We start from the raw sequence: 22,378 nt of genomic DNA on the forward strand, positions 1-22,378 counted from the left end.
GCAGATCTTGCTATTTATGCACTTCAACGACAATGAACTCTGTCGTCCTCAGGGTGACCTTGAATACAATCTCTCCACAAAATTCGGCCCTTCGTAAACCACTTCAACCAACAGTTTTCAGCCTTGTTTACTCCCTATCAAGTTGTCTATGTTGATGAGTCCCTGATTACATTTTCTGGCTGCTTGTCATTCAGACAGTATCTTTCCAGAAAGTGTGCCAGATATGGGGTCAAGATGTATAAGATCTGTGACAGGGAAACAGGCTATACATATAGTTGTATGGTTTATGAGGGAAAACATAGTCACGTGGAGCCGGAGAACTGCCCAAACAAATAGGGGGCTCTGGTAAAATTGTGTGGAACTTGGTGTCACCCTTATTCGGAAAGGGTTACCACTTGTATGTGGACAATTATTACACAAGCGTGGCACTTTTTAGTCACTTGTTTGATCATGGAATTGGCGCATGTGGCACCGTACAATCTAATCGCTGGGGCTTGCCGCAGCGGCTTGTAGATCCCCTTCTTAGGCTGGGGGAGAGAGCATGCTTGAGAAGTAATAATTTGCTCACAGTGAAGTGGAGGGATTCACGGAATGTTTTCGTTCTGGTGTTGTGGAATAACCCCTCTGTGTACACGAATACAGCCTTAATATGGGAGAGGTGGACCTCAATGACCAGTTGATGGCACCGTACTTATTTGCCCGTAAGGCCAGATGCTGGTATAAAAAAGTGTCTGTATACTTATTCCAGTTGGCTCTGCTCAACGCTTATGTGCTATACAAAGCGGACGCAAAAAGGATCCTTCCTTAAATTCCAGGAAGAGATTGTCACAGCACTTCTGTTTCCAGATGGTGCTGTGCCCCAACTTGCCAATGCAAATGCAGTAAGTCGGCTGCATGGGAGGCATTTTCCATATGTCCTCCATGGTACCCCTACCCAATGATCACCCCAAAGAAAATGTCATGTCTGTAGCAAGCATGGATATAGGCGTGACACCCTCTATTACTGTCCCTCCCGTCCTGACCATCCTGGTCTTTGCATTGGTGAATGTTTTGAACACTACCACACTCTAGTAGAGTATTAGCATAGGGTACAGCACTGCAAAGACTAGCACACACTTTCACAGGGTCTCCAAAGATGCCATCGCATTTTGAGAGACCCAAACCTGGAACCATTACAATTACAACTAAAAGTGTAAAATATATAGATATAGATTTATATATATATATATATATATACACAAAAAAGCCAAAAAGAGTTTTCATTTATTGCTCTCTCTCTCTCTCTCTCTCTCTCTCTCTCTCTCTCTCTCTCTCTCTCTCTCCCTCTCTCTCTCTCTCTCTCTCTCTCTCTCTCTCTTGTTCCCTCTCTATTGTTCTGCTCTTTGTACTATTTACTATGTTTTATCATGTTTGCTTTTCAGGTATGTAATTCTTTTATACTTTACTGTTTACTGTGTTTAACTGTTAACCATTATTTTCTTTTCAGGTACGCCATTCAGCTGCAGCACTGATTTATTTATCTTGCCAGCAACAGTGTTTGCTCTCACGATACGTAAATCAGTGACTCCAGTGCTGTAGGAGGTGATTTCACCACCACGGTTAAAAAAATAAAAAGAGCATATATGCTGAAGCTTATATGCTTCAGCATATATTGTTTACTCTTTTTTTGGCACAGATTGTTGTGGTAAAGCTTTATTGTTACCATTATTTGCTTTTCAGGTACACCATTCAACGACAGCACTGATTTATTTATCTTGACAGCAACAGCGTTTGCTCTCAGGATCCGTAAATCAGTGACTCCAGTGCTGTAGGAGGTGATTTCACCACCACGGTTAAAAAAAAAAAAAAGAGCATATATGCTGAAGCTTATATGCTTCGGCATATATTTTTTACTCTTTTTTTGGCACAGATTGCTGTGGTAAAGCTTTATTGTTACCATTATTTGCTTTTCAGGTACACCATTCAACGACAGCACTGATTTATTTATCTTAACAGCAACAGCATTTGCTCTCAGGATCCGTAAATCAGTGACTCCAGTGCTGTAGGAGGTGATTTCACCACCACGGTTAAAAAAGAAAAATGTATTTTTTTTTTTTTTTGCTTTTTTTCAAACCTTTGCAAGATCTGCAAAATACTCAACATGCCTCTCAGCAAATAGCTTGGGGTGTCTACTTTTCAAAATGGGGTAATGGGGGGGGGGGGGGGGGGTGCTTTTCGCTACCTGGGCATTTCATGGCCTCCGAAACTATGAAATGTAATGAACTTGATCTAGCACCACTATATTTCCCCCTTAAAAGAAATGTATAGTGGCTTTGTATTTATTTTCTTTATTATGGCCAGGCCTTAAAAATATGTAATAATATCTAAATATGAAATATTGAATGTGAAAATTGTGTAATCCTATGTCCAGCCAATAGGTGAAATCCTAAGTTTCTTTTTCACATTTTCATGTTTCTGTTTACCTCTTGTTGTAAAACACCTGTTGTTTACAGAGATCAGTAGTTCAAGCTGAAATTTAAACACACAAATGAATGTGTCCGAGCAGTGACTCCTGCCTATATATATTATACTATAGTTGTTGGCCCATATGATCCAAGAGTCTATTTTACAGATTGTGGTGGCAGCATTAGTTTTCAGATTTCAGGCTACAAACTTTCAGCAAGTAAGGAAAATACCCACTGATCTTGCCAGAAATGCAACGTCCTTGTCACTTCCTGTAAGATGAACTGAAAGCATAAACAATGTTATTTTCTTCTGTAAACTACGAACACTCCCCATGAAATGGAGATGAAGAGAGGAAAACATGGCCAACCAGGGTAACAACCTTTGTTCCTGTCATAGATACAGTGTAAAAAAAAAAAAAAAAAACAGTCGGGGAGAGGAAATGTGTTATTCACAGGATTTCCAATTGGGGAAAAAAAGGAAAAAAGCCTAAGAGCCGGTTCACACAGCGGGCGATGCGAGGCGACACGACTCGCCTCGCCTCGCTCTCGCAAGTCGCCCCCGTTCTGTACAATGGAACCATTCTGAGAGGAGCGACTCGAGTCGCTCCGACTCAGAAAAAAGGTTCCTGTACTACTTTTGGGCGACCTCGGGGCGACTTGCATTGACTTCTATACAGAAGTCATTTGCAAGTCGCGGCGAGGCAAGTCGGAGTCGCCTCGCCTCGCCTGCAGTGTGAACCGGCCCTAAAGATACAACACACTGTTATTGTTTTTGAATTTAGATATACTTTTATAACAAAAAGTGATAAAATTCAGAATAAACCTGTACACTTTCGACTTGACTGTCTGCATTTGCCCAGTCATACAATACTATGTCCAGATTAATTTTATATCATTTTTTTAAGGCAGAGCTTTCTTTTTAGTGGTATTTAATCACCACTGGGTTTTTATTTTTTACTATGTAAATAAAATAAAAAAGTTTCTGTTATAAAAGTTTGACATGGGAACTAAATGTAGGTAAGTTCTGCTTATGCTCAATTTGAATTATCCCTGTTTGTGGCAAGTTTTCTTTAAAAGATGAATTCACTTTTGTAAAAAATAATAAGTAATATACACTAATATGGGTTATTTTCAGCAAAGAAATGTAGCAGAATACTGTTTGACCTAAGATTATAAAGAAAGGTATTTGCAAAATTTTAAAACGGAAAAGAAGTAAACATGTTTTTTTCCCTAGCAATTTTCATATTTTTTTTTGTTCACTTAGCAAAAAAATAAATAAAAATAAACCCAGTGGTTATTAAATACCACCAAAAGAAATCTATATTTCTGTGCAAAAAAACTATAAACATTTCATATGGTTACAGTGTTACATGACTGCGTAATTGTCATTCAAAGCGCGACAGCCCTGAAAGATGAACATTGGCCTGGATAGGAAGGGGGGGAAAGTATTAAAGTGCTTAAATACATGTAGTGCAGTACATGTTTGAATTTATCTCTATTCTATGATACCTATGTATTTGTTTTAGGTTGCTCGAGAAGCTGTCATTTGGCTCGGTGTTCACCACAAGCAGAAAAAAGCACTGGAAATCTTTGCAAGGGAGATTGCACCTGCTGGCACTGGAATGGGTAAGTTTTTATTTACATTCCTTGGAGAACAACAATTATTGTCCATAGCTGATAGCTGAGTCTGGAGTTATGCATAGGTACAGTACAAGTTTTAAAAATACACACGCTTTCACAAAATATCAAACCTGCAGTTGATCCAGAAGACAATAAACTCTCATCAGGTGTCGTCCAACTTGCTCCCACAAAAAAAATAATAATCCTTCCTGATCTTCAAAGGCAGTAAGATAACTCCCAGGATAAACATTCTACAATGTTATTTCTTACGTAGATCGATATCTGGTAAAGTGTATTTCAAGGCAAAATAAAAATGTACAGTACATGCACATTTCCCTATGTGTTATCCCTTTAACCACTTTCAGACCGGACCTTAAGTGGCTTAAGACCAGACCACTTTTTGCGATTCGGCATTGCGTCGCTTTAACTGACAATTGTACGGTCGTGCGACGTGGCTCCCAAACAAGATTGACGTCCTTTTTTTTCCCACAAATAGAGATTTCTTTTGGTGGTATTTGATCACCCCTGCAGTTTTTATTTTTTGCGCTATAAACAATAATAGAGCTATAATTTTGAAAAAAACGCATTATTTTTTACTTTTTGTTATAATAAATATCCCCCAAAAATATATAAAAAAATATTTTTCCCTCAGTTTAGGCCGATACATATTCTTCTACATATTTTTGGTAAAAAAATCGCAATAAGCGATTATTGATTGGTTTGCGCAACATTTATAGCATTTAGGGAATAGTTTTATGGCATTATTCTTAATATTTTTTTTTTACTAGTAATGATGGCGATCAGCGATTCTTATTGTGACTGCGACATTATGGCAGACAGATCAGACATTTTTACACATTTTTGGGACCATTGTCATTTATACAGCAATCAGTGCTATACAAATGCACTGATTCCTGTGTAAATGACACTGGCAGTGAAGGGGTTAACCAGGGGGTGGCAGTGTAGGGGTTAAGTGTACCTAGGGGTGTGTTACTAACTGTGGGGGACTGGGCTGTGTGTTAGTGAACACTGATCTCTGCTCCAATCACATGGAGCAGGGATTAGTGTCACTTGTTGCTAGGCAGAACGGGGAGATGCTGTTTACAACGGCATCTCCCCGTTCAGCCTCCCCGTGAGATGATCACGGGTATTCCCGCGGTGATCGAGTCTGCAGGGACCGGACTCATGGGGTCCCAACCGGCACGCGAGCTCGCCGGCGGAGGCGTGCGTGCAATGGCAGGGCGACAAATAGAAATGGACGTACCTGTATGCCAATTTGCCTGCCCGTGCCATTCTGCCGATGTACAGAAAAATACCTGTTGATCTGCCATAAATGCACTCAGCTCTTAATTCCTGTTGTGACCTGACAACGCATCAAAAGATTGGTACGCTGTAGTCATAAAGGGATGGACTCCGTGGCGTTTAACCACTTCAGCCCCAGAAGATTTGGCTGCTCAGTGACCAGTGCACTTTTTACAATTTGACACTGCGCTGATCTAACTGGTAATTGCGCAGTCATGCTGTACCCAATAGAGTTTTCTTTTGATGGTATTTGATTGCCTTCGCGACTTAAATTTTTTGCGATATGAATGGAAAAAGACCGAAAATTTTGAAAAAAAATATTTTCTACTTTTTGTTATTAAAAAAATCCAATAAACTCAATTTTAATCATAATTTTAGGCCAAAATGTATTCAGCCACATGTCTGGTAAAAAAAAAAAATGTCAATAAGCGTATATTTATTGGTTTGCACAAACATTATAGCATCTACAAACTAGGGCACATTTTCTGGAATTTACTTACATAATTTTTAGTTTATGACTACCTATCTCATTCCTTGTTTTTTACACAAAATTGTCACTAAATGATATATTGCTCAAACATGCCATGGGCATATGTGACATTACACCCCAAAATACATTCTGCTGCTTCTCCTGAGTACGGTGATACCACATGTGTGAGACTTTTTGGGAGCCTAGCCGTGTACAGGACCCCAAAAACCAATTACTGCCTTCAGGCTTTCTAAGGGTGTAAAATGGTGATTTTCCTTCCTCACTACCTATCACAGTTTTGGAGGCCATGAAATGTCAAGCAAGATAGCACAAAACCACCCCAAAAATTCCCATTTTGTAAAGAAGACACTTCAAGCTATTTGCTGAGAGGCATGTTGAGTCCATGCAATGTTTTACATTTTGCCACAAATATTTATTTATTTTTTTACACAACGTTGTCACTAAATGATATATTGTTAAAACGTGGCATGTGGAATTACACCCCAGAATATATTCTGCTGCTTCCATTTGTGGAACTTTTTGGCAGTCTAACCGTGTACCCCGAAAACCAATCACCGCCTTCAGGCTTTCTAGGGGCGTAAATTTTTGATTTCATTCCTCACTGCCTATCACAGTTTCGGAGGCCATGAAATGCCAAAATGGCAAAATAGCACAACCCCCCCCCCCCCCCCAAAAAAAAAAAAGTTTGTAATTTTACCGTAACTTGTGGCAAAATATAAAATATTCCATGGACTCAACATGCCTATGTTGAGTCCATGGAATATAGCTTGGGGTGTCTACTTTCCAAAAAGGGGTAATTTGGGGGGGGGGGTTAACTGTCCTGGCATTTTATGCACAACAGTAGAAGCTTATGCCACACATCACCCACTCTTCACTCTTCTAACCACTTGAAGACAAAGCCCTTTCTGACACTTTGTTTACATGAAAATATTTTTTTTATTTTGTTTGCTAGAAAATTACTTTGAACCCAAAACATTATATATATATTTAAAGCAAAGGCCCTACAGATTAAAATGGTGGGTGTTGCATTTTTTTTCCACACAGTATTTGCACAGCGATTTTTCAAATGCATTTTTTTGGGGAAAAAATACTTTTTAAAATTTAAATGCACTAAAACACACATGATACCCAAATGTTTGATGAAATAAAAAAGATGATCTTATGCCGAGTACATGGATACCAAACACGACATGCTTTAATATTGCACACAAACGTGCAGCGGCTACAAACTACATACATTTTTAAAAGCCTTTACAGGTTACCACTTTAGAATTAGAGGAGGTCTACTGCTAAAATTACTGCCCTTGATCTGTCATTCCGGCTGATACCTCACATGCATGGTGAAATTGCTGTTTACATATGACACAAGACCATTAATTATTTATTTTGCTTTTTTATTTTATTTTTAAACTGTTCCCTTCTTCTTTTTTTTTTTCCATTTTTATTGTTATCTCAGGGAATGACAATATCCCCTATGATAGCAATATTATAGGTAGTGACAGGTACTCTTTTTTTGAAAAAATTCGGGTCTATTAGACCCTAGATCTTTCCTCTACCCTCAAAGCATCTGACCACACCAAAATCGATGTGATAAAATGCTTTCCCAATGGCGCTGTTTATATCTGGCGAAACCTAAGTCATGAAATGCTTGTAGCTTCCGGTTTCTTAGGCCATAGAGATGATTGGAGCCATTCTGGTCTCCGTTCAGCTCTATGGTCACTTGGTAGAAACCACTGGCTGTATTCTCAGGTGGGACAGGAGAGCCAGTGAAATCAATGGAAGATGGCGGGGGGTCATTCCCTCCCACGGCTTTTAAAAGCAGTCTAGAAGCTAATTAGCTGCTATTATTGCTTTTACATGAAAGCTGACTGCTGATTGAAAAGAATGATACCAAGATGATACCTAAACCTGCAGGCATCATTCTGGTATAACCATTTAGAGTCCAGCAACATACCAGTACGTTGCTGGTCTTTATTGTAATGTTCTTTTTTTCATGCAACCTGTGGCCTGAATGAAAAAAAGAGATTGATCGGTGGCTATGCCTAACATTAGAATACCGCCCCTCATACATCCACTTGTAATGATAGACATACATGCACCATTTTTTTTTTAACTGTAGTGGTGAAATCACCTCCTACAGCGCTGGAGTCACTGATCTACATATCATGGGAGCAAACGCTGTTGCTGTCAAGATAAATAAATCAATTCTGCAGCTGAATGGTGTAACTGAAAAGCCAACAACGGTAACAATAGAATATTAACTCAATAACACAACTTTTTTTTTATAGCAATCTGTGCCTAAAAAATATATTCCAAAGCATATACAACATGCTTTCATGTTGTTTACGCCAAATTCTGACCCTACCATCTGAATGTCGCAGCTGAAATCGAGACTCATGCAACCAGGCAATATATTTTCTATTGTCCATTTTTGGGGAGCCTGTGCTATTTGTAGCCTCAGTTCCCTGTTTTTAGCTGACAGGAGTGGCACCTGTTGTGGTCTTCTGCTGCTGTAGCCCATCTGCTTTAAGTTTCAATGTTTTGTGCATTCAGAGATGGTATTCTGCATACATTTGGTTGTACCGAGTGGTTATTTGAGTTACTGTTGCCTTTCTAGCATCTGAAATTCAATCTGCCCATTCTCCTCTGACATAAACAAGACATTTTTGTCCACACAACTGCAGCTGACTGGATACTTTCTTTTTTTTGGACCATTCTCTGTAAACGCTAGAGATGATCGTGCATAAAAATCCCAGTAGATCAGCAGTTTTTGAAATACTGATACCAGCCCATCTGGCACCAACCACCATGCCACGTTCAAAGTCTATAAAATCCCCTTTCTTCCTCATTCTGATGCTCGGTTTGAACTTCAGAATGTCGTCTTCACCACGTCTAGATGCCTAAATGCATTGAGTCACTACCGAGTGATTGGGTGATTAGCAATTTGTGTTACCAAGTAATTGAACAGGTGTACCCAATAAAGTGGCCGGTGAGTGTAGATTTGTGTTGTTGACCAGGTTGTGCTGCATATAAAGCGGTGCTGTCTGGCAGGGGTACCTGTATAGAATTTTCACGTTTGTGACAGAGCTACTTTAATGATAATTGAAATGTTAGCTCAGATTCCCTGTGGATGTAGATTACATTATAGGCCAGGGTTGCAGATATATAGATGGAAAACCCTTTTTCATGCAGCCTTTCCCTCTTGTAGTACTCAGTCACCCTGAACTCCAGAACATGTGTATGTTTCATTTAACTTTAGGGAGTGATGGCAAGGATGGCTTTTATTTTATATTTCCAGACCCATCTAGTGCATACTGCTGGAATATGACCTTTGGGGAATGGGCAGAAAAAGATAGAAAGGTTGTTTGGAAGGAGGTGGGCCGGCCATAAACATCCGTACGGTAGTGAGACAAAGTGCTGGGGAAGGGTTTCAATGTCAGGTATTTTTTTCCCCCATGATTCCAATTATAATGATGTTGCTGTTATTTTTCTTACTCCAGTTTCATTTGAACAGCCAATATACATATTGCTGCTTCAGGTCATTTCACATGCTTTTTAAATATACTGTATCTGGAGTGTTTTTTGGTTTAATGTGAATTTTAACTTTTCGGTAACTCTCACATGCAGTTTAGGTATGGTATTTCATAGGACCCAACACATGTCATTTTACTTGTGGCCTGCCATGTCAGGTTATAGTTACTAGAATTGGTGGTATGCAATATTAGCTTTCATTTACTTTTTATGCCGAGGCACATATTAACTTTTATTTGTTTTTGCATGTTGGGCACATTCTTAAGAAATGTCATTTCCTTTTCTGCTGTGAATAAAACAGTTCCCTTTCAGTCAGTCCTGTGAGTATCAATCTGGTGGTGATGTACTCTGATCTTAAAGGACAGCTAGCTGTGCCACCGGGTGCCCAATGTTTTCTGTGGTGATGTCAGATTCATTTTTTTTTTTAATTCTCTAGTGTGCCTGTGAATACAGGCACTATAAAAAAGCATGTCTCTGATCTCTGCACCTGTGCTTTCTTAAAGTTATACTAAAGTCTTGGGGTTTTTTCGTTTAAAACTTACCTGCTCTGTGCAGTGTTTTAGCACAGAGCAGCCCAGGTCCTCCCTCACCAGCGCTACTGGCTCCTCCCTCCAATCGAGTGCCCCCACAGCAAGCAGCTTACTATGGGGGCACTCAAGTCCATTCAGACACAAAGCTGCAGCTTGGCTCCACCCCCTCTTTCTCTCCATATTAGCTGACTGACTTTGATTGACAGCAGTGGGAGCCACTGGCGCCTCGCTGCTGTCTCAACCAGTGAGGAGGGAGAACCAGAACAGCCAAGACTCTAGTGCAACATCACTGGATCGAGATGGGGCTCAGGTAAGTATTAAGGGGGCTGCTACACACAGAAGGTTTTTTTTTTTTTATCTTAATGCAAAGAATGCATTAAGGTAAAAAAAAAACGTATGACTTTAGAACCACTTTAAAGTGTAACTTTAGCTATAAGAGTTTGATAAAAAAAAAATTTTTTTAGCAAGGAGCATACATTCCACATTAATAATTATGCTACCAAAATTAGTGTGTGCTGTAAGCTGTAAATTGGCCCCAGCATTATTCCTGTGTCTTCTTGATGTAGGCCACTATTTTGCTGAAGCATAGAGCCCCTGAACAGCAGTAAATCTTTAGGCTGTCAGCAGATTGGCCCCTGGTGGCTCTGATTTTCAGCACAATGCCATACATGGAGAGCAACTGTGTGCAGCAGGGTGAGACAGTGTATTACTGGATTTTAAACAGTATAGGCACTTATTTTTTATGTTTTATATTATACCTGCAAAAGGCGCTAGCATGTGCTACCAGAACTTAATTTTCTGAATACAGTTCCACTTTAAAAGAAAAGTATGGGAATTTTTTTTATTTTAGAATCATACTTACCTAGGTGGATGCAACATTGGCCCGAGTAATCTAATATCGCTGATCGCTCGGTTCTCAGGACTTCCTGAGCAGAGAGCTGTTGACTGTCAGTCACGGTTCTCTGATCTGCCCCTCCAGCGCTCACTGGAGTGCTGGACTTTGGAGGGGCAGGAGCAGTTGGCTGAAGTTCTCAGTGGCTACCAGTCCAGGCATGTGGGCGGATGCCGACCATATGGTCACGATCTTTCTCGAGCCTGGAACGGCTCTGTGACATCAGTCGACAGTGGGCTTCAGCCCTTCTGTCAGCTGAAAATGGGTCAAAGGAGGTCAGAGCACACTGCACCACTGTGATCCACAGGAGAAGTACAGCCAAATAAGCTTTGGCTGTACTTCTCCTTTAAGCTGGCCATAGATGGATTGAAATGTTTCCAGTTCAGCAGAGACCAGCCATATTTCATCGATCTATGGCCATTCCTCCTCCACAGAAGTTGATCTAACAATCAACTTTCGTTAAACAATAATGTTGGAAAACGTTTGAAAACTTTTGTCGATTAACAGCTGCAGTCACTGATCAGTGTATTCTGACAGCGGTGGAGTTCCAGTGGGGAGGATTCCTTCACCCACCTCACTTGTGGATCCATTTTTTTTTTTCTTTTTTGATTGGTCCACTGGTTGAAGGAAAAAAAAACAGTTAAACTTTGGGCAAGGTAGATTCCATTGCATTAGACACAAGTGAAAAACTCAAGTATGCTATATTGTATATATTTTACAACAAGTTCTATGTATTTAGTTAATTGAATGTTTGTGCATATTTTCCCATCTGCCTTAGACATTACCACTGTTTTTTTTTTGTTTTTTTGTTACATAGATGGAAAACTACAGAATGTCAGATCATGTAGCTTTGTACAGCATGTTCTATACATTTAGTTCCAATTGAATGTTTGTGTATATTTTTCCCACCATCCTTACATAATAAATAATTATCCTTCTACATAATTAATAGTCACAATATAATTTTAAATGTGACCCCCGAAGGATGTTTGTTCGGCGCTGTGAAGATATGGTGTTGGCTGTGTCTTCTTTTTTAAAAGCTATATTTACACAAGAAAGTTCAATCAGTGGTCATGCAATCTGAATTGAAGGGATTTTGGCATTTATAACTTAGAAAGATGTTCATGTTATTTCCCATTTACAGTATGGAGAATGATTAAAATAGTCTGTTTAGTTTAACTACTAGTTTAGTGCTATGTGCAGTACTTTAGGGCTCACACTATTCCTGTTGAGCTGCATGGATCAAAGCAGGCTCAGTGCAAGAAAACAATTGTTCATACCGCAATGCGGTGTTTAGGTAGGTTGTGGTGTGTTGTGTAAAAATGCAGACTTGCTTTCATTTTTCCAAAATTATTTCTCAATTTTGTGATACACCCATAAAGTAAAAAAAAAAAAAGTAAGCACTGAGATGGGTTGTAACAATAGATCACACCACCCATACACATTGCACACGAATTGCGCATGAATTTTAATATGTGGGCTGGTGTGAACTAGTCCAAAGTAAAACTTCCACAAATCGGATACAACAGAAATACATAAGTAGGGGTAATCATCAGTGAAAATCGCAAGTGGCAGAATGAGAAGTGCATCTAAAAATGTATAGGGAATTATACAAAGCGAGTACAAAGAAGGGCAACTAAGCTAATAAAGGGTCTGGAGGATATTAGTTATGAAGAAAGGTTGCGAACACTGAACTTATTCTCTCTGGAGAAGAGACACTTAAGAGGGGATATGATTTCAATTTACAAATATCATACTGGTGACCCCACGATAGGGATAAAACTTTTTCACGGACGGGAGTTTAATAAGACTCGTGGCAGCTCATTAAAATTATAAGAAAAGAGGTTTAACCTTAAACTACGTAGAGGGTTCTTTGCTGTAAGAGCAGCAAGGATGTTGAATTCCCTTCCACAGGCGGTGGTCTCAGCGGGGAGCATCGATAGTTTCAAAAAACTATTAGATAAGCACCTGAATGGCCGAAACATACAGGGATATACAAGGTAATGACATATAATCACACACATAGGTTGGACTTGATAGACTTTTCAACCTCACCTACTATGTAACTATGTATATGCAAATCTCAACTCTTTGGAAGTCAAGCTTGACTTTGCCCTCCACCATGTCCTTTGTTTCTCATTAAAGACACCAATAACATGATGGCAGGGACGGACTGATACCCCGGGCAATAGGAGATCAAGAGGCCCTGTGTGTCCCCACCCACACTCAAGCTGCACCCACCCAAAGCCCCACCTGCATATTGCACAAGTTAATGCAACCATACAACTCCAATATCTTATAGGCAATGGGGCTTTATTTGGGGATAATAGAAGACAGAATTCTGAGACATTTCCAGGGAACAGATCTGCAATTGTCTCTGCAAACCTGAGACTCTTCATTAGCTAGACAGTTGCAGCGAGTTGCAGTAATAGTTGTCAGACCTTAAAGGGTCTGCTCACCTTTCTGAGCACTTTGTGACAGTTGCTGCAGATCAGGTCGGCCACACTGTTGCTCAGGCTCTCTGTGCTGTTCATGCTGTCCCCCTCCCCGGGCAGTGCTCTGGGTGTTTGCTGCTCTGTGGGCACACCAAGAGCACAGACTGGGCATAGGAGAGGGAGACCGAGTGACAGGCACGACAGGGCAGGACTGACTAACACAGCAACATGCACCCAGCCAAGGTATTCATAATTTCTCCACAGGTCACACCCACCACCCTGTTCCTTACACACACACACACACACACTCATTTAACTTTCACACTGGCTCCTCCCCATTGTCCGCCCTTTTTTCTCACAGACAAAAGGAGCAGTGTTAAAGATGGCAGCCATCTTTATGAGGCAACATTATTGCAGCAGGCCCACGTATATGGGGCACCAAGCTCTGTGACATGCAGAATGGCATGAGACCTAAAGCTGGCATTAATGTGGCATGCCATGCAGATGGGCACCAAGCCCTGTGACATGCAGAATGGCAGGAGACTTAAAGCTGGCAATCCAATAAAGGTACGAGGAGCCTCTCATAGGGCTCCCTACTGGCCCTGGGCCCTCAGGCAGTGCCCAACTTGTCTGTCTGCCCCTGCATGAAGGTCTAACTGAAACCCTCATTATATATAACCATAATGCAGTCAGCCTGGATATATACAAATAAATATACAGCTCTTTTCGTTTTTTTTAACACTGGTAAGTGTGCACAATACCTTGTGCTTACCAGCACATTGGAGCACAAAACAGAGGTCTGACTCTTTAGTGCTCTGAAACTCCGATCTCAAACACTGCTTTAATCAACAGTGCTGCTAAGGGAGTAAGAGCACTGTTGATTGGAGCAGTGCACACGGGGTGTACCAGACTCAGGAGACCCGAGCTGCTGCTTTTGTGTGTGGAAGTTGCAGTCTGACCATAGAAATGAAAAAAACCCAAATTATGTACACCCAAAAGGCTAACTCCTCGCATTTATTAATCCTATTCAAACATATGAATATAAAAACAGCACAGACCATATAACGAACACTTCCCAGTCCTATCCCTCCCGGAAAACCCTGCAAGCCCCACCAATTCCCTCACCTCCTAGACCTATGAACTGCCTCACTGGGATCTCCCAGAGGAGCTGAAAATATGCGGCTATGCCATTAACCCCTCACAGAGATGAAACAAACCCCTGGTGACTACACCTACAAAGATAGTTATTTAAGCAATGGGGACTCAAACATTCACCTAAGCACCTTAAAGCCACAATGGGCGAATGCAGTGCAATCTAACAGATGGTTGCACCTGGGGGAAGGATGTGAAGTCTGATAAATGAAATTGAGCCCAGCTGTTAGTCCTGTAACGAGACAAAAAACCACAGTAAATCCTCATCCAGTCCCGAATCTCAGGTAATGGTAAGTGCCTATAGGTTCTAAACACACAGAGGCAGTGGGTGCTAAGATGATGTCCAGAAATATGCTACGGTACATATCGTTATTGAACACATCACACATCATAAGGAATAATAAGTAATATTCACTGCTTGCTCCTTTTGATTTCAAAGGTAAATGCCACAGAAATAGTCACTACTAGGACATAGCTTCAAAGGACATAAGCTCAAACATATCTGGCAGCATAATAGACATCTTATCCGGCCAGTACTAAACCACTCTGTCCCAGAGCCTCTAGGTACCTCATGAATACTGCTGATATGATCAGCCTGTCTGTGTATAAATTACTCACTGTTCCATGGTTTTTCAGCAGCCATTATATGTTGTTCATATGAGCCATTGTCCTTAGTGAAAATAGCCAAAGAGTAGCAGGCAAGTACACTGGAAGTCCTTACAGGTGTCCTGTGTGAATAGTACGGGTGTTCAATATCCCCTGTAAAAAACCAAGGCTGCTGACATCCTATAGAGCATAGGACAGCTGCAGGGCAGTGGGCTGTAGTGAGGTGGGATGATCCCGTAGCACAGCACACCAAAAGCCTATGGTAAGTCCGTTAGGTAAGTGGTATCATGTAGACAGGCAATGCAGTACATCAGGGAGTGTGAAGGGTGCTGCTCCAAATGGATCTACATATGTTTCCGTCCCCAGAACTTCTTCAGGATGAGGAGCAATTAGGTTATCGCTGGTATTAAAACCATCCACATGCAGCTGATTGGTTGTCTTACTTAGATGGATCCAGCTTCAACCCTTATACCGTGTACACACGACCAGACTTTTCGACGGACTTGGTCTGGCGGACTGGAATCCGTCGGACAATTCGATCATGTGTGGGCTCCAGCGGACTTCTTCCCAAAGGTCCGGCGGACCTAGAAATAAAACTTGCTTCAAATCTTTCCAACGGACTTGAGTCCGGTCGAAAAATCTGGTCGTCTATGTGCTAGTCCGACGGACTAAAACCGAAGCTAGGGCAGCTATTGGCTACTGGCTATGAACTTCCTTATTCTATGTCATCGCGCTCAAATCCGTCGGACTTTTGGAGTGATAGTGTGTGGCCAAGTCTGACTTTGAAAGTCCGGCGGATCTCAGCTGCAAAGTCTGTTGTATTGTCCGCCGGACCAAGTCCATCAAAAAGTCCGGTCGCGTGTACGCGGCATTAGATCTATTGTTCCATACTACTGTACTGCATGTACTACTATATGCAACCAGACTTCATTACTGTAATAAATAATAATGGTTCAGATGGGCGTTAATAGTCTAGTAAAGATACTCGTCAGGTGGGGTTGCAAGGCCAAGGTCTATATCTCTGGATCTGCAGATTTTTTTTTTTTTGCATGTGTTTTTTTTACTGATTTTAAACTGCTTATGTATTTTCCATCGTGTGCTTAGTTTTATGGCTCGATATGGTGATAGGTTCACTTTAAACATTTATTGTGGTGTCTGCTGTTTTCAAATGGCAGAAAGTTTGGTTTTAACACAGTCTGGAATTTTTAACATCATTTTGCATTGGTGCAAGGTTGTGAACAGTTGAGATAATGCAACCGTGGTCCTAGTTTACTAGGATGTAGTACACAACCTTATTTAGCACTGCTTCACACCAGATGAAGTCTAGTGCAGTTTTATTAGACATCAAAACACATGTGCACAGTGTTTTCCATGTATTCCAATGGCCTTAGATCACACCGGTGCAGTACGTTTCAGTGTAGTCAACAAAAGTAGAACATATTGCACTTTTTCTGTATGGAACCCTTCAAAACACACCGGAATGTACATGTTCTCAATTGTCCTCATTTGAGATGAAGAAAGAAAAAAAGAGGGTTAAAAATGCTCCAAAATGCAGAAACACATCCAGAGCACAGAAATTGTGGTGTGCAGTTATAAACCAGCCCTTCAATTCCACAAGGGTCTAATTATTTATATTGGAAGGTGGCTTGTAGTTTTAATAATTATAAGGCTCTAATGTGAAGTCTATTCATAGTTAAGTTCTTTCAGAAATCTCTTTCTCTCCCTACTTGTGCTTTGCTGCTTCTTGAAATTAAGTGCTGACGTTGTTTTACTTCCGTTCTACATCTTATGACATTATTTGTTCAGTGAGGGGAGGAGATCACCAGAAGACCTCCCTGATACCGGACATTCAGCAAGGATGTAAGATGCTAGTATAGGTTTAAACTCATCTGTGTAATCAAATAAGCACAAACATATGAAACGTTCACAGCATATCGGATTTGGAGAGATGCTGATCAAATGAATCACCTAGCACCTTGACATCTCTGCAGCTTACTAGCAGAGACTCTACTTGGGACATCACAGCTATATAGAGATTATTATTTCCCTAGCTAGAGGGATTAGGACTCTTTATATTGCAACAAGACATGTAAATCAGTGTGGATGGAAGAACAGAGTTAGGATTATTAGTAAGGAACATTTGGAGTCCAGTAATGATATAGGTCTCTGGCTGATTCATCAAACCATCAATTTGTCAAACTGTTTATATAGGAATTCTGAGTTCATAATAGGAATTTAAATCATCTAAACGAACTCATGGTCACCAGTAATGGCTAAACTTATTATTATTATAGTATTATTATTATACAGGATTTGTATAGTGCCAACAGTTTACGCAGTGCTTTACAATATAAAAGGAGACAATACAGTTACAATACAATAAAATACAAGAGGATTAAGTGGGCCCTGCTCAGAAGAGCTTACAATATAATAGGGTGGGGCAGGTGGTACAAAAGGTTGTAACTGTGGGGAATGAGCTGATGGAAGAGGTAGGAGATTAGTTGGAGACATGGTAGGGTTCCCTAAAGAGATGCGTTTTCAGGGATCGCCTGAAGGTAGCGAGAGTAGGGGATAGCCAGACCAGTGGAGGTAGTGAGTTCCAGAGGATGGGAGAGGCTCTGGAGAAATCCTGGAGATTAGCATGGGAGAAGGAGACGAGAGAGCTTGAGAGTAGGAGGTTTTGAGAAGAGCGGAGGGGGTGATTTGGGTGATATTTGGAGACAAGATTGGTGATGTAACTCAGGGCAGAGTTGTGAATGGCTTTGTATGTTGTGGTTAGTATTTTGAATTAAATTCACTGGGTGATTGGGAGCCAGTGTAGGGATTGGAGGAGAGGGTTGGGAGACACTGAGCAGTTGGTAAGGTGGATAAGTCTGGCAGCAGCATTCATGCTAGACTGAAGAAGGGATAGATACTTCCCGGGCACATGGCTCACTGCAAGGGTAGATTTTCTTCTCATCCCTAAAGTTGAGCTTTAGAGATCCCATGGAGATGCAAAAAGCAATCCATGCCCCCTGTCAACTACATATGAGCGATAGTTTGTACAGACACTGAGCACTGCATTGTGGAGTAGGAGAGGGGAGTACATGTTTTCCCCATATCCAGAACTTAACGTTTTTCAGAAGCATACTCACTTTGCACTTTTAACCCGTTTGGTGTTTTACTCCATCCGAGTGGGGATTCTTATCACTATAGGGGGCGCTGAATGCACAAATGTACAAATACTTTGTCGTAGTTGGCCGTACAATGCAATTGTTCTGATTGTCTACTCTTTTTCAATTTTTGATTGGGCAATGGTAAATTTCTGATTCCAGGGTTTCTCTGGGTGCCTATTACATGAGCAGTATAGAAGATAAGCGGCTCTGTTCGACCTCCATGCTCCCGATGACATCATATTTGACTAAGCATGTAGGGCAGAGCCAGAGGTTGTAACATCACCTCACATGTGTATTTGAATGCTCCAAATTTTGGGAGTTGAGGTTTCTATGTAGGACACTGTATACAGCTGATATATGTACTATAAGTGTTTTTAATCATTTTAATAAAGCTGTTACATCTAGATTTAAAACTATGCGGAGCATAGAAATGGTGATGTAAGCTGTGGAGTGCCATTTTTATTATTCTAACCAAGCGCCGTCTGATTTCTCACATGAGTCACATACCCTGTGGTTAAGCCTCACAGTGTTATTTGGTGGAGGACATAAGGTTCTATATGAGCTCACGCTGCACTATTGGATCATGAAAATCTATGATTCTCAGTTCCCTGTGGATTTTCTTCTTGTATGAGGAACACTTTTGGCACTCGACCAGCAGAGATATTTTTATGTTGTATAAGTTGCATAGTTTGGTATGTATGTTTACTTAGAGAATAGTGCAGCGCTTATGTGTTATACCCACTTTGCCCTGCTTAGGCAGGCAGACACTCTTAGAACTTGACCTATACGGGGCAGACTGGCTTGCTTCTTCTAGAAAAGGTACTGGAAAGCATGCAACCTCCTCCCATAAGCAGTACTTGGGGCCTGGCATCCAATCGTCAGGCCCAAACACTGTCACATGACATATGACCAACCCTGTGTAAGAGTTGGCATTGACCCAGAGCTTATGAAAGGTATTTTGCTACAGTGGAGGAAGGATCAGCAGGAAAACACTGTGATCAGAAGTGTAAGTGGCTCATGGGTGGGCTAGCAAGAGACCCTGAGAATGTGAGGTGTGCTTTAACAAAATGTTAAATACACTATATTACCAAAAGTATTTTGACGCCTGCCTTTACACGCATATGAACTTTAATTGCATCCCAGCCTTAGTCCGTAGGCTTCAATATTGAGTGGGCAAACCCTTTGCAGCTATAACAGCTTAAACTCTTCTGGGTAGGCTGTCCACAAGGTTTAGGAGTGTGGCTATGGGAATGTTTGACCATTCTTCCAGAAGTGCATTTGTGAGGTCAGGCACTGATGTGGGATGAGAAGGCCTGGCTCGCAGCCTCCCCTCTTATTCATTCTAAAGGTGTTCTATCAGGTTGAGGCCAGGACTTCCATGTCTTTATGGACCTTGCTTTCTGCACTAATTCAAATCATTTGGTGGAGGATGGATTGTGGTGTGCATGCAATAGAAGTTGACCCCAGGACAGGAGCATCGCCATCGCCCCCCCCCCCCCCCCCCCAGGACTGGAGAAGGCTGTGCAACTTGCAAGGAGGAAGACCTGTCCTGCTGAGCTGAGCCTGAGCTGGCAGCTGCCATCGGCCCATTGCTGAGGTGAGAGACCCTGACACCCTCAGCTGACCCCCACATAATCATCCCATCTATCTCCCCCCCTGCTGGGAGCTGCCCAAGTTCCCATGACATATGGACCCTGCTGGGAGCTGGCCGATGACCTGTGGGTCCTGCTGGCCAGTGACCTGTGGTGGGTCCTGCCGGCCATGGCCTACAGGCCAGCAGGACTAATAGGCCATGACCAGCTCCCAGCAGGATCCACAGGTCAGTGGCCAGCAGAACCCACAGGTCCGCAACCAGCTCCCAGCAGAACCCACAGGTCCGCAGCCAGCTCCCAGCAGAACCCACAGGTCCACAGCCAGCTCCCAGCAGGGCCCATAGGTCCAGAGCCAGCTCCTAGCAGGACCCACAGACCAGCAGGTCCTGAAGTCCATGACCAGCTCCCAACAGGACCCACAGGTCAGTGGCACGCAGAACCCACATATCTTTAGCCACCTCCCAGCAGGACAGTAGGACCCATAGGTCCTGGTCAGCCCCCAGCAGGACCAACAGATCCGCAGCTAGCTCCCATCAGGCCCCACAGGCTGTATATCTGGCTGGGAGCTGGTTCTGATCACCACTAACCTGTGGGTCTTGCTGGCCAAGGACCTGGGGTTCCTGCTGGCCACAGAGTTGTGGTTCCTGATGGCCACTGACCTGTGAGTCCTGCTGACCATTGACCTGTAGTTCCTGCTAGCTGCTGACCTGTGGTTCCTGCTGGCCTGTGGTTGCTGCTGGCCTCTGTCCTGTGGTTCCTTCTGGCCGCTGACCTGTGGGTCCTGCTGACCGTTGGGTCCTGCTGGCACGTAAGTGCTGCCGGGAGCTGGCCATGGCCTGTGGGGCCTGCTGGCCACTAGCCTAGGGTATCCAGAGACAGTCCCCAGAGTGAGGACACTGTCCCCTGGCCAAGTCTGTCCCCGCTAGCTGGGGCAGAGGGGGGCTCCCAGGGCCAACCCTACCATAAGGTCCCCCTGGGCCCATTGGGCTGCACTGGAGGGAAGGGGGTGCTAGCTGGATTACACTGAGCGAAGTCGTGCCTCCTGGACAGGCTCCTATGATAGACAGCACACTGCTGACATCTATGTTAGGAGCCGATCCAGGTGGAGGGACTTCGTATGACAGCGGCTGCACTGGGTAAGCGGGAGATCTCCACTGTGTAATCCGGCGCTTCTCCTCTTTCTAATCACCATGAACTGAACAAGCTGCATTGATGGGCACTAATCAGGCTGCATTTATCTACACTGGTGAGACTGCATTGATGGGCACTGATGAGGATTCATTGATAAGCATTGAGAGGCACTGGTGAGGCTGCATTGATGGACACTTATGAGGCTGTGCTGCTGGGCACTGGTGAGGCTGCATTAATGGGCACCGGTGAGGCTCCAAAGATGGGCACTAATCAAGCTGCATTGATGGGCACTAGTGAGGCTGCATTGATGGGCACTGGTGAGGCTGAGCTGATGGGCACTAGTGAGACTGCATTGATGGCCACTGATCAAGCTGCATTGATGGGCACTAGTGAGGCTGCATTGATGGGCACTGGTGAGGCTGAGTTGATGGGCACTAGTGCGACTGCATTGATGGGCAGTGATCAGGCTGCATTGATGGACACTGATCAGGCTGCATTGATGGGCACTGGGGAGGCTGAATTGATGACCTCTGAAGTGCATTCTATCTTTGAGATAGATATATATATATATATATATATATATATATGTGTGTGTGTGTATGTAAATTAGCATTTTATGGTTGGTCCCCTTTCTTTTGTCCCTGTCCCCCATGTTCCCCCCCTAAATATGAAAGGAGACGCCACTGCAGGGAAGGGAACTCTTAAAGAGGAAGTAAAGGCTAAAAAAAAAAAAAAACACACCCTGTAAGGCAAAGGCATAATGAGATAGTATGCATAGCATACTAGCTCATTATGAATAACTTACCTGAGAATGAAGCCCCCGAAGCAGTGCTCCGTCTTCACATCCGCCGCTGCCATGGATCCCGGAGTGATTTCCAGGTCTCGCTGCTCCGGCGCTGTGATTCGCCGGAGCAGCAATGACGTCACTCCCGTGCATGCGCACAGGAGCCGACACTAGCGGCATATCGCGCGATCTGCGGCCTGCTCAGTGCGCCTGCGCGCCGCTGTCTTTGGGTAAATATTTCTTGGACCCACAGGTAAGCCTTAATCTAGGCTTACCTGTAGGTCAAAGTGGTTTGTAAGGGTTTACAACCACTTTAAGGTGTCAGCATACCAAGACATTTTGGACAATTTCATGCTCCCAACTTTGTGGGAGCAGTTTGGGGATGGCCCCTTCCTATTCCAGCATGACTGCGTACCAGTGCACAAAGCAAGGTCTGTAAGGACATGGATGAGTGAGTTTAGGGTGGAGGAACTTGACTGGCCTGCACAGAGTCCTGACCTCAACCCGATAGAACACCTATGGGATGAATACGATTGGAGACTGCGAGCCAGGCCTTCTCTCCAACATCAGTGCCTTAGCTCACAAATGTGCTTCTGGACGAGGGTCAAACATTCCCAAACACGCACTCCTAAACTCTTAAACCTTGTGGACGGCCTTCCCAGAAGAGTTGAAGCTGTTATAGCTGCAAAGGGTGTGCCAACTCAACATTTAACC

At 42.7% G+C, this 22,378-nt stretch overlaps 1 protein-coding gene across 3 annotated transcripts in view; it reads left to right on the plus strand.

The window, feature by feature from the left end:
• Window positions 1-22,378, plus strand: part of LOC143975087 (uncharacterized) — a 161,331-nt gene that overhangs the window by 98,371 nt on the left and 40,582 nt on the right. For all 3 annotated transcript variants that reach the window (XM_077477078.1, XM_077477079.1, XM_077477080.1), the window contains exon 14: window positions 3,971-4,070. In XM_077477078.1, the coding sequence (XP_077333204.1) occupies window positions 3,971-4,070 (100 nt within the window). The remainder of the gene's footprint in view (window positions 1-3,970; window positions 4,071-22,378) is intronic.

Source organism: Lithobates pipiens, unplaced genomic scaffold (genome assembly GCF_037356315.1).
Source record: "Lithobates pipiens isolate NorthernLeopardFrog02 unplaced genomic scaffold, aLitPip1_a1.2 Scaffold_13, whole genome shotgun sequence".
Taxonomy (NCBI): domain Eukaryota; kingdom Metazoa; phylum Chordata; class Amphibia; order Anura; family Ranidae; genus Lithobates; species Lithobates pipiens.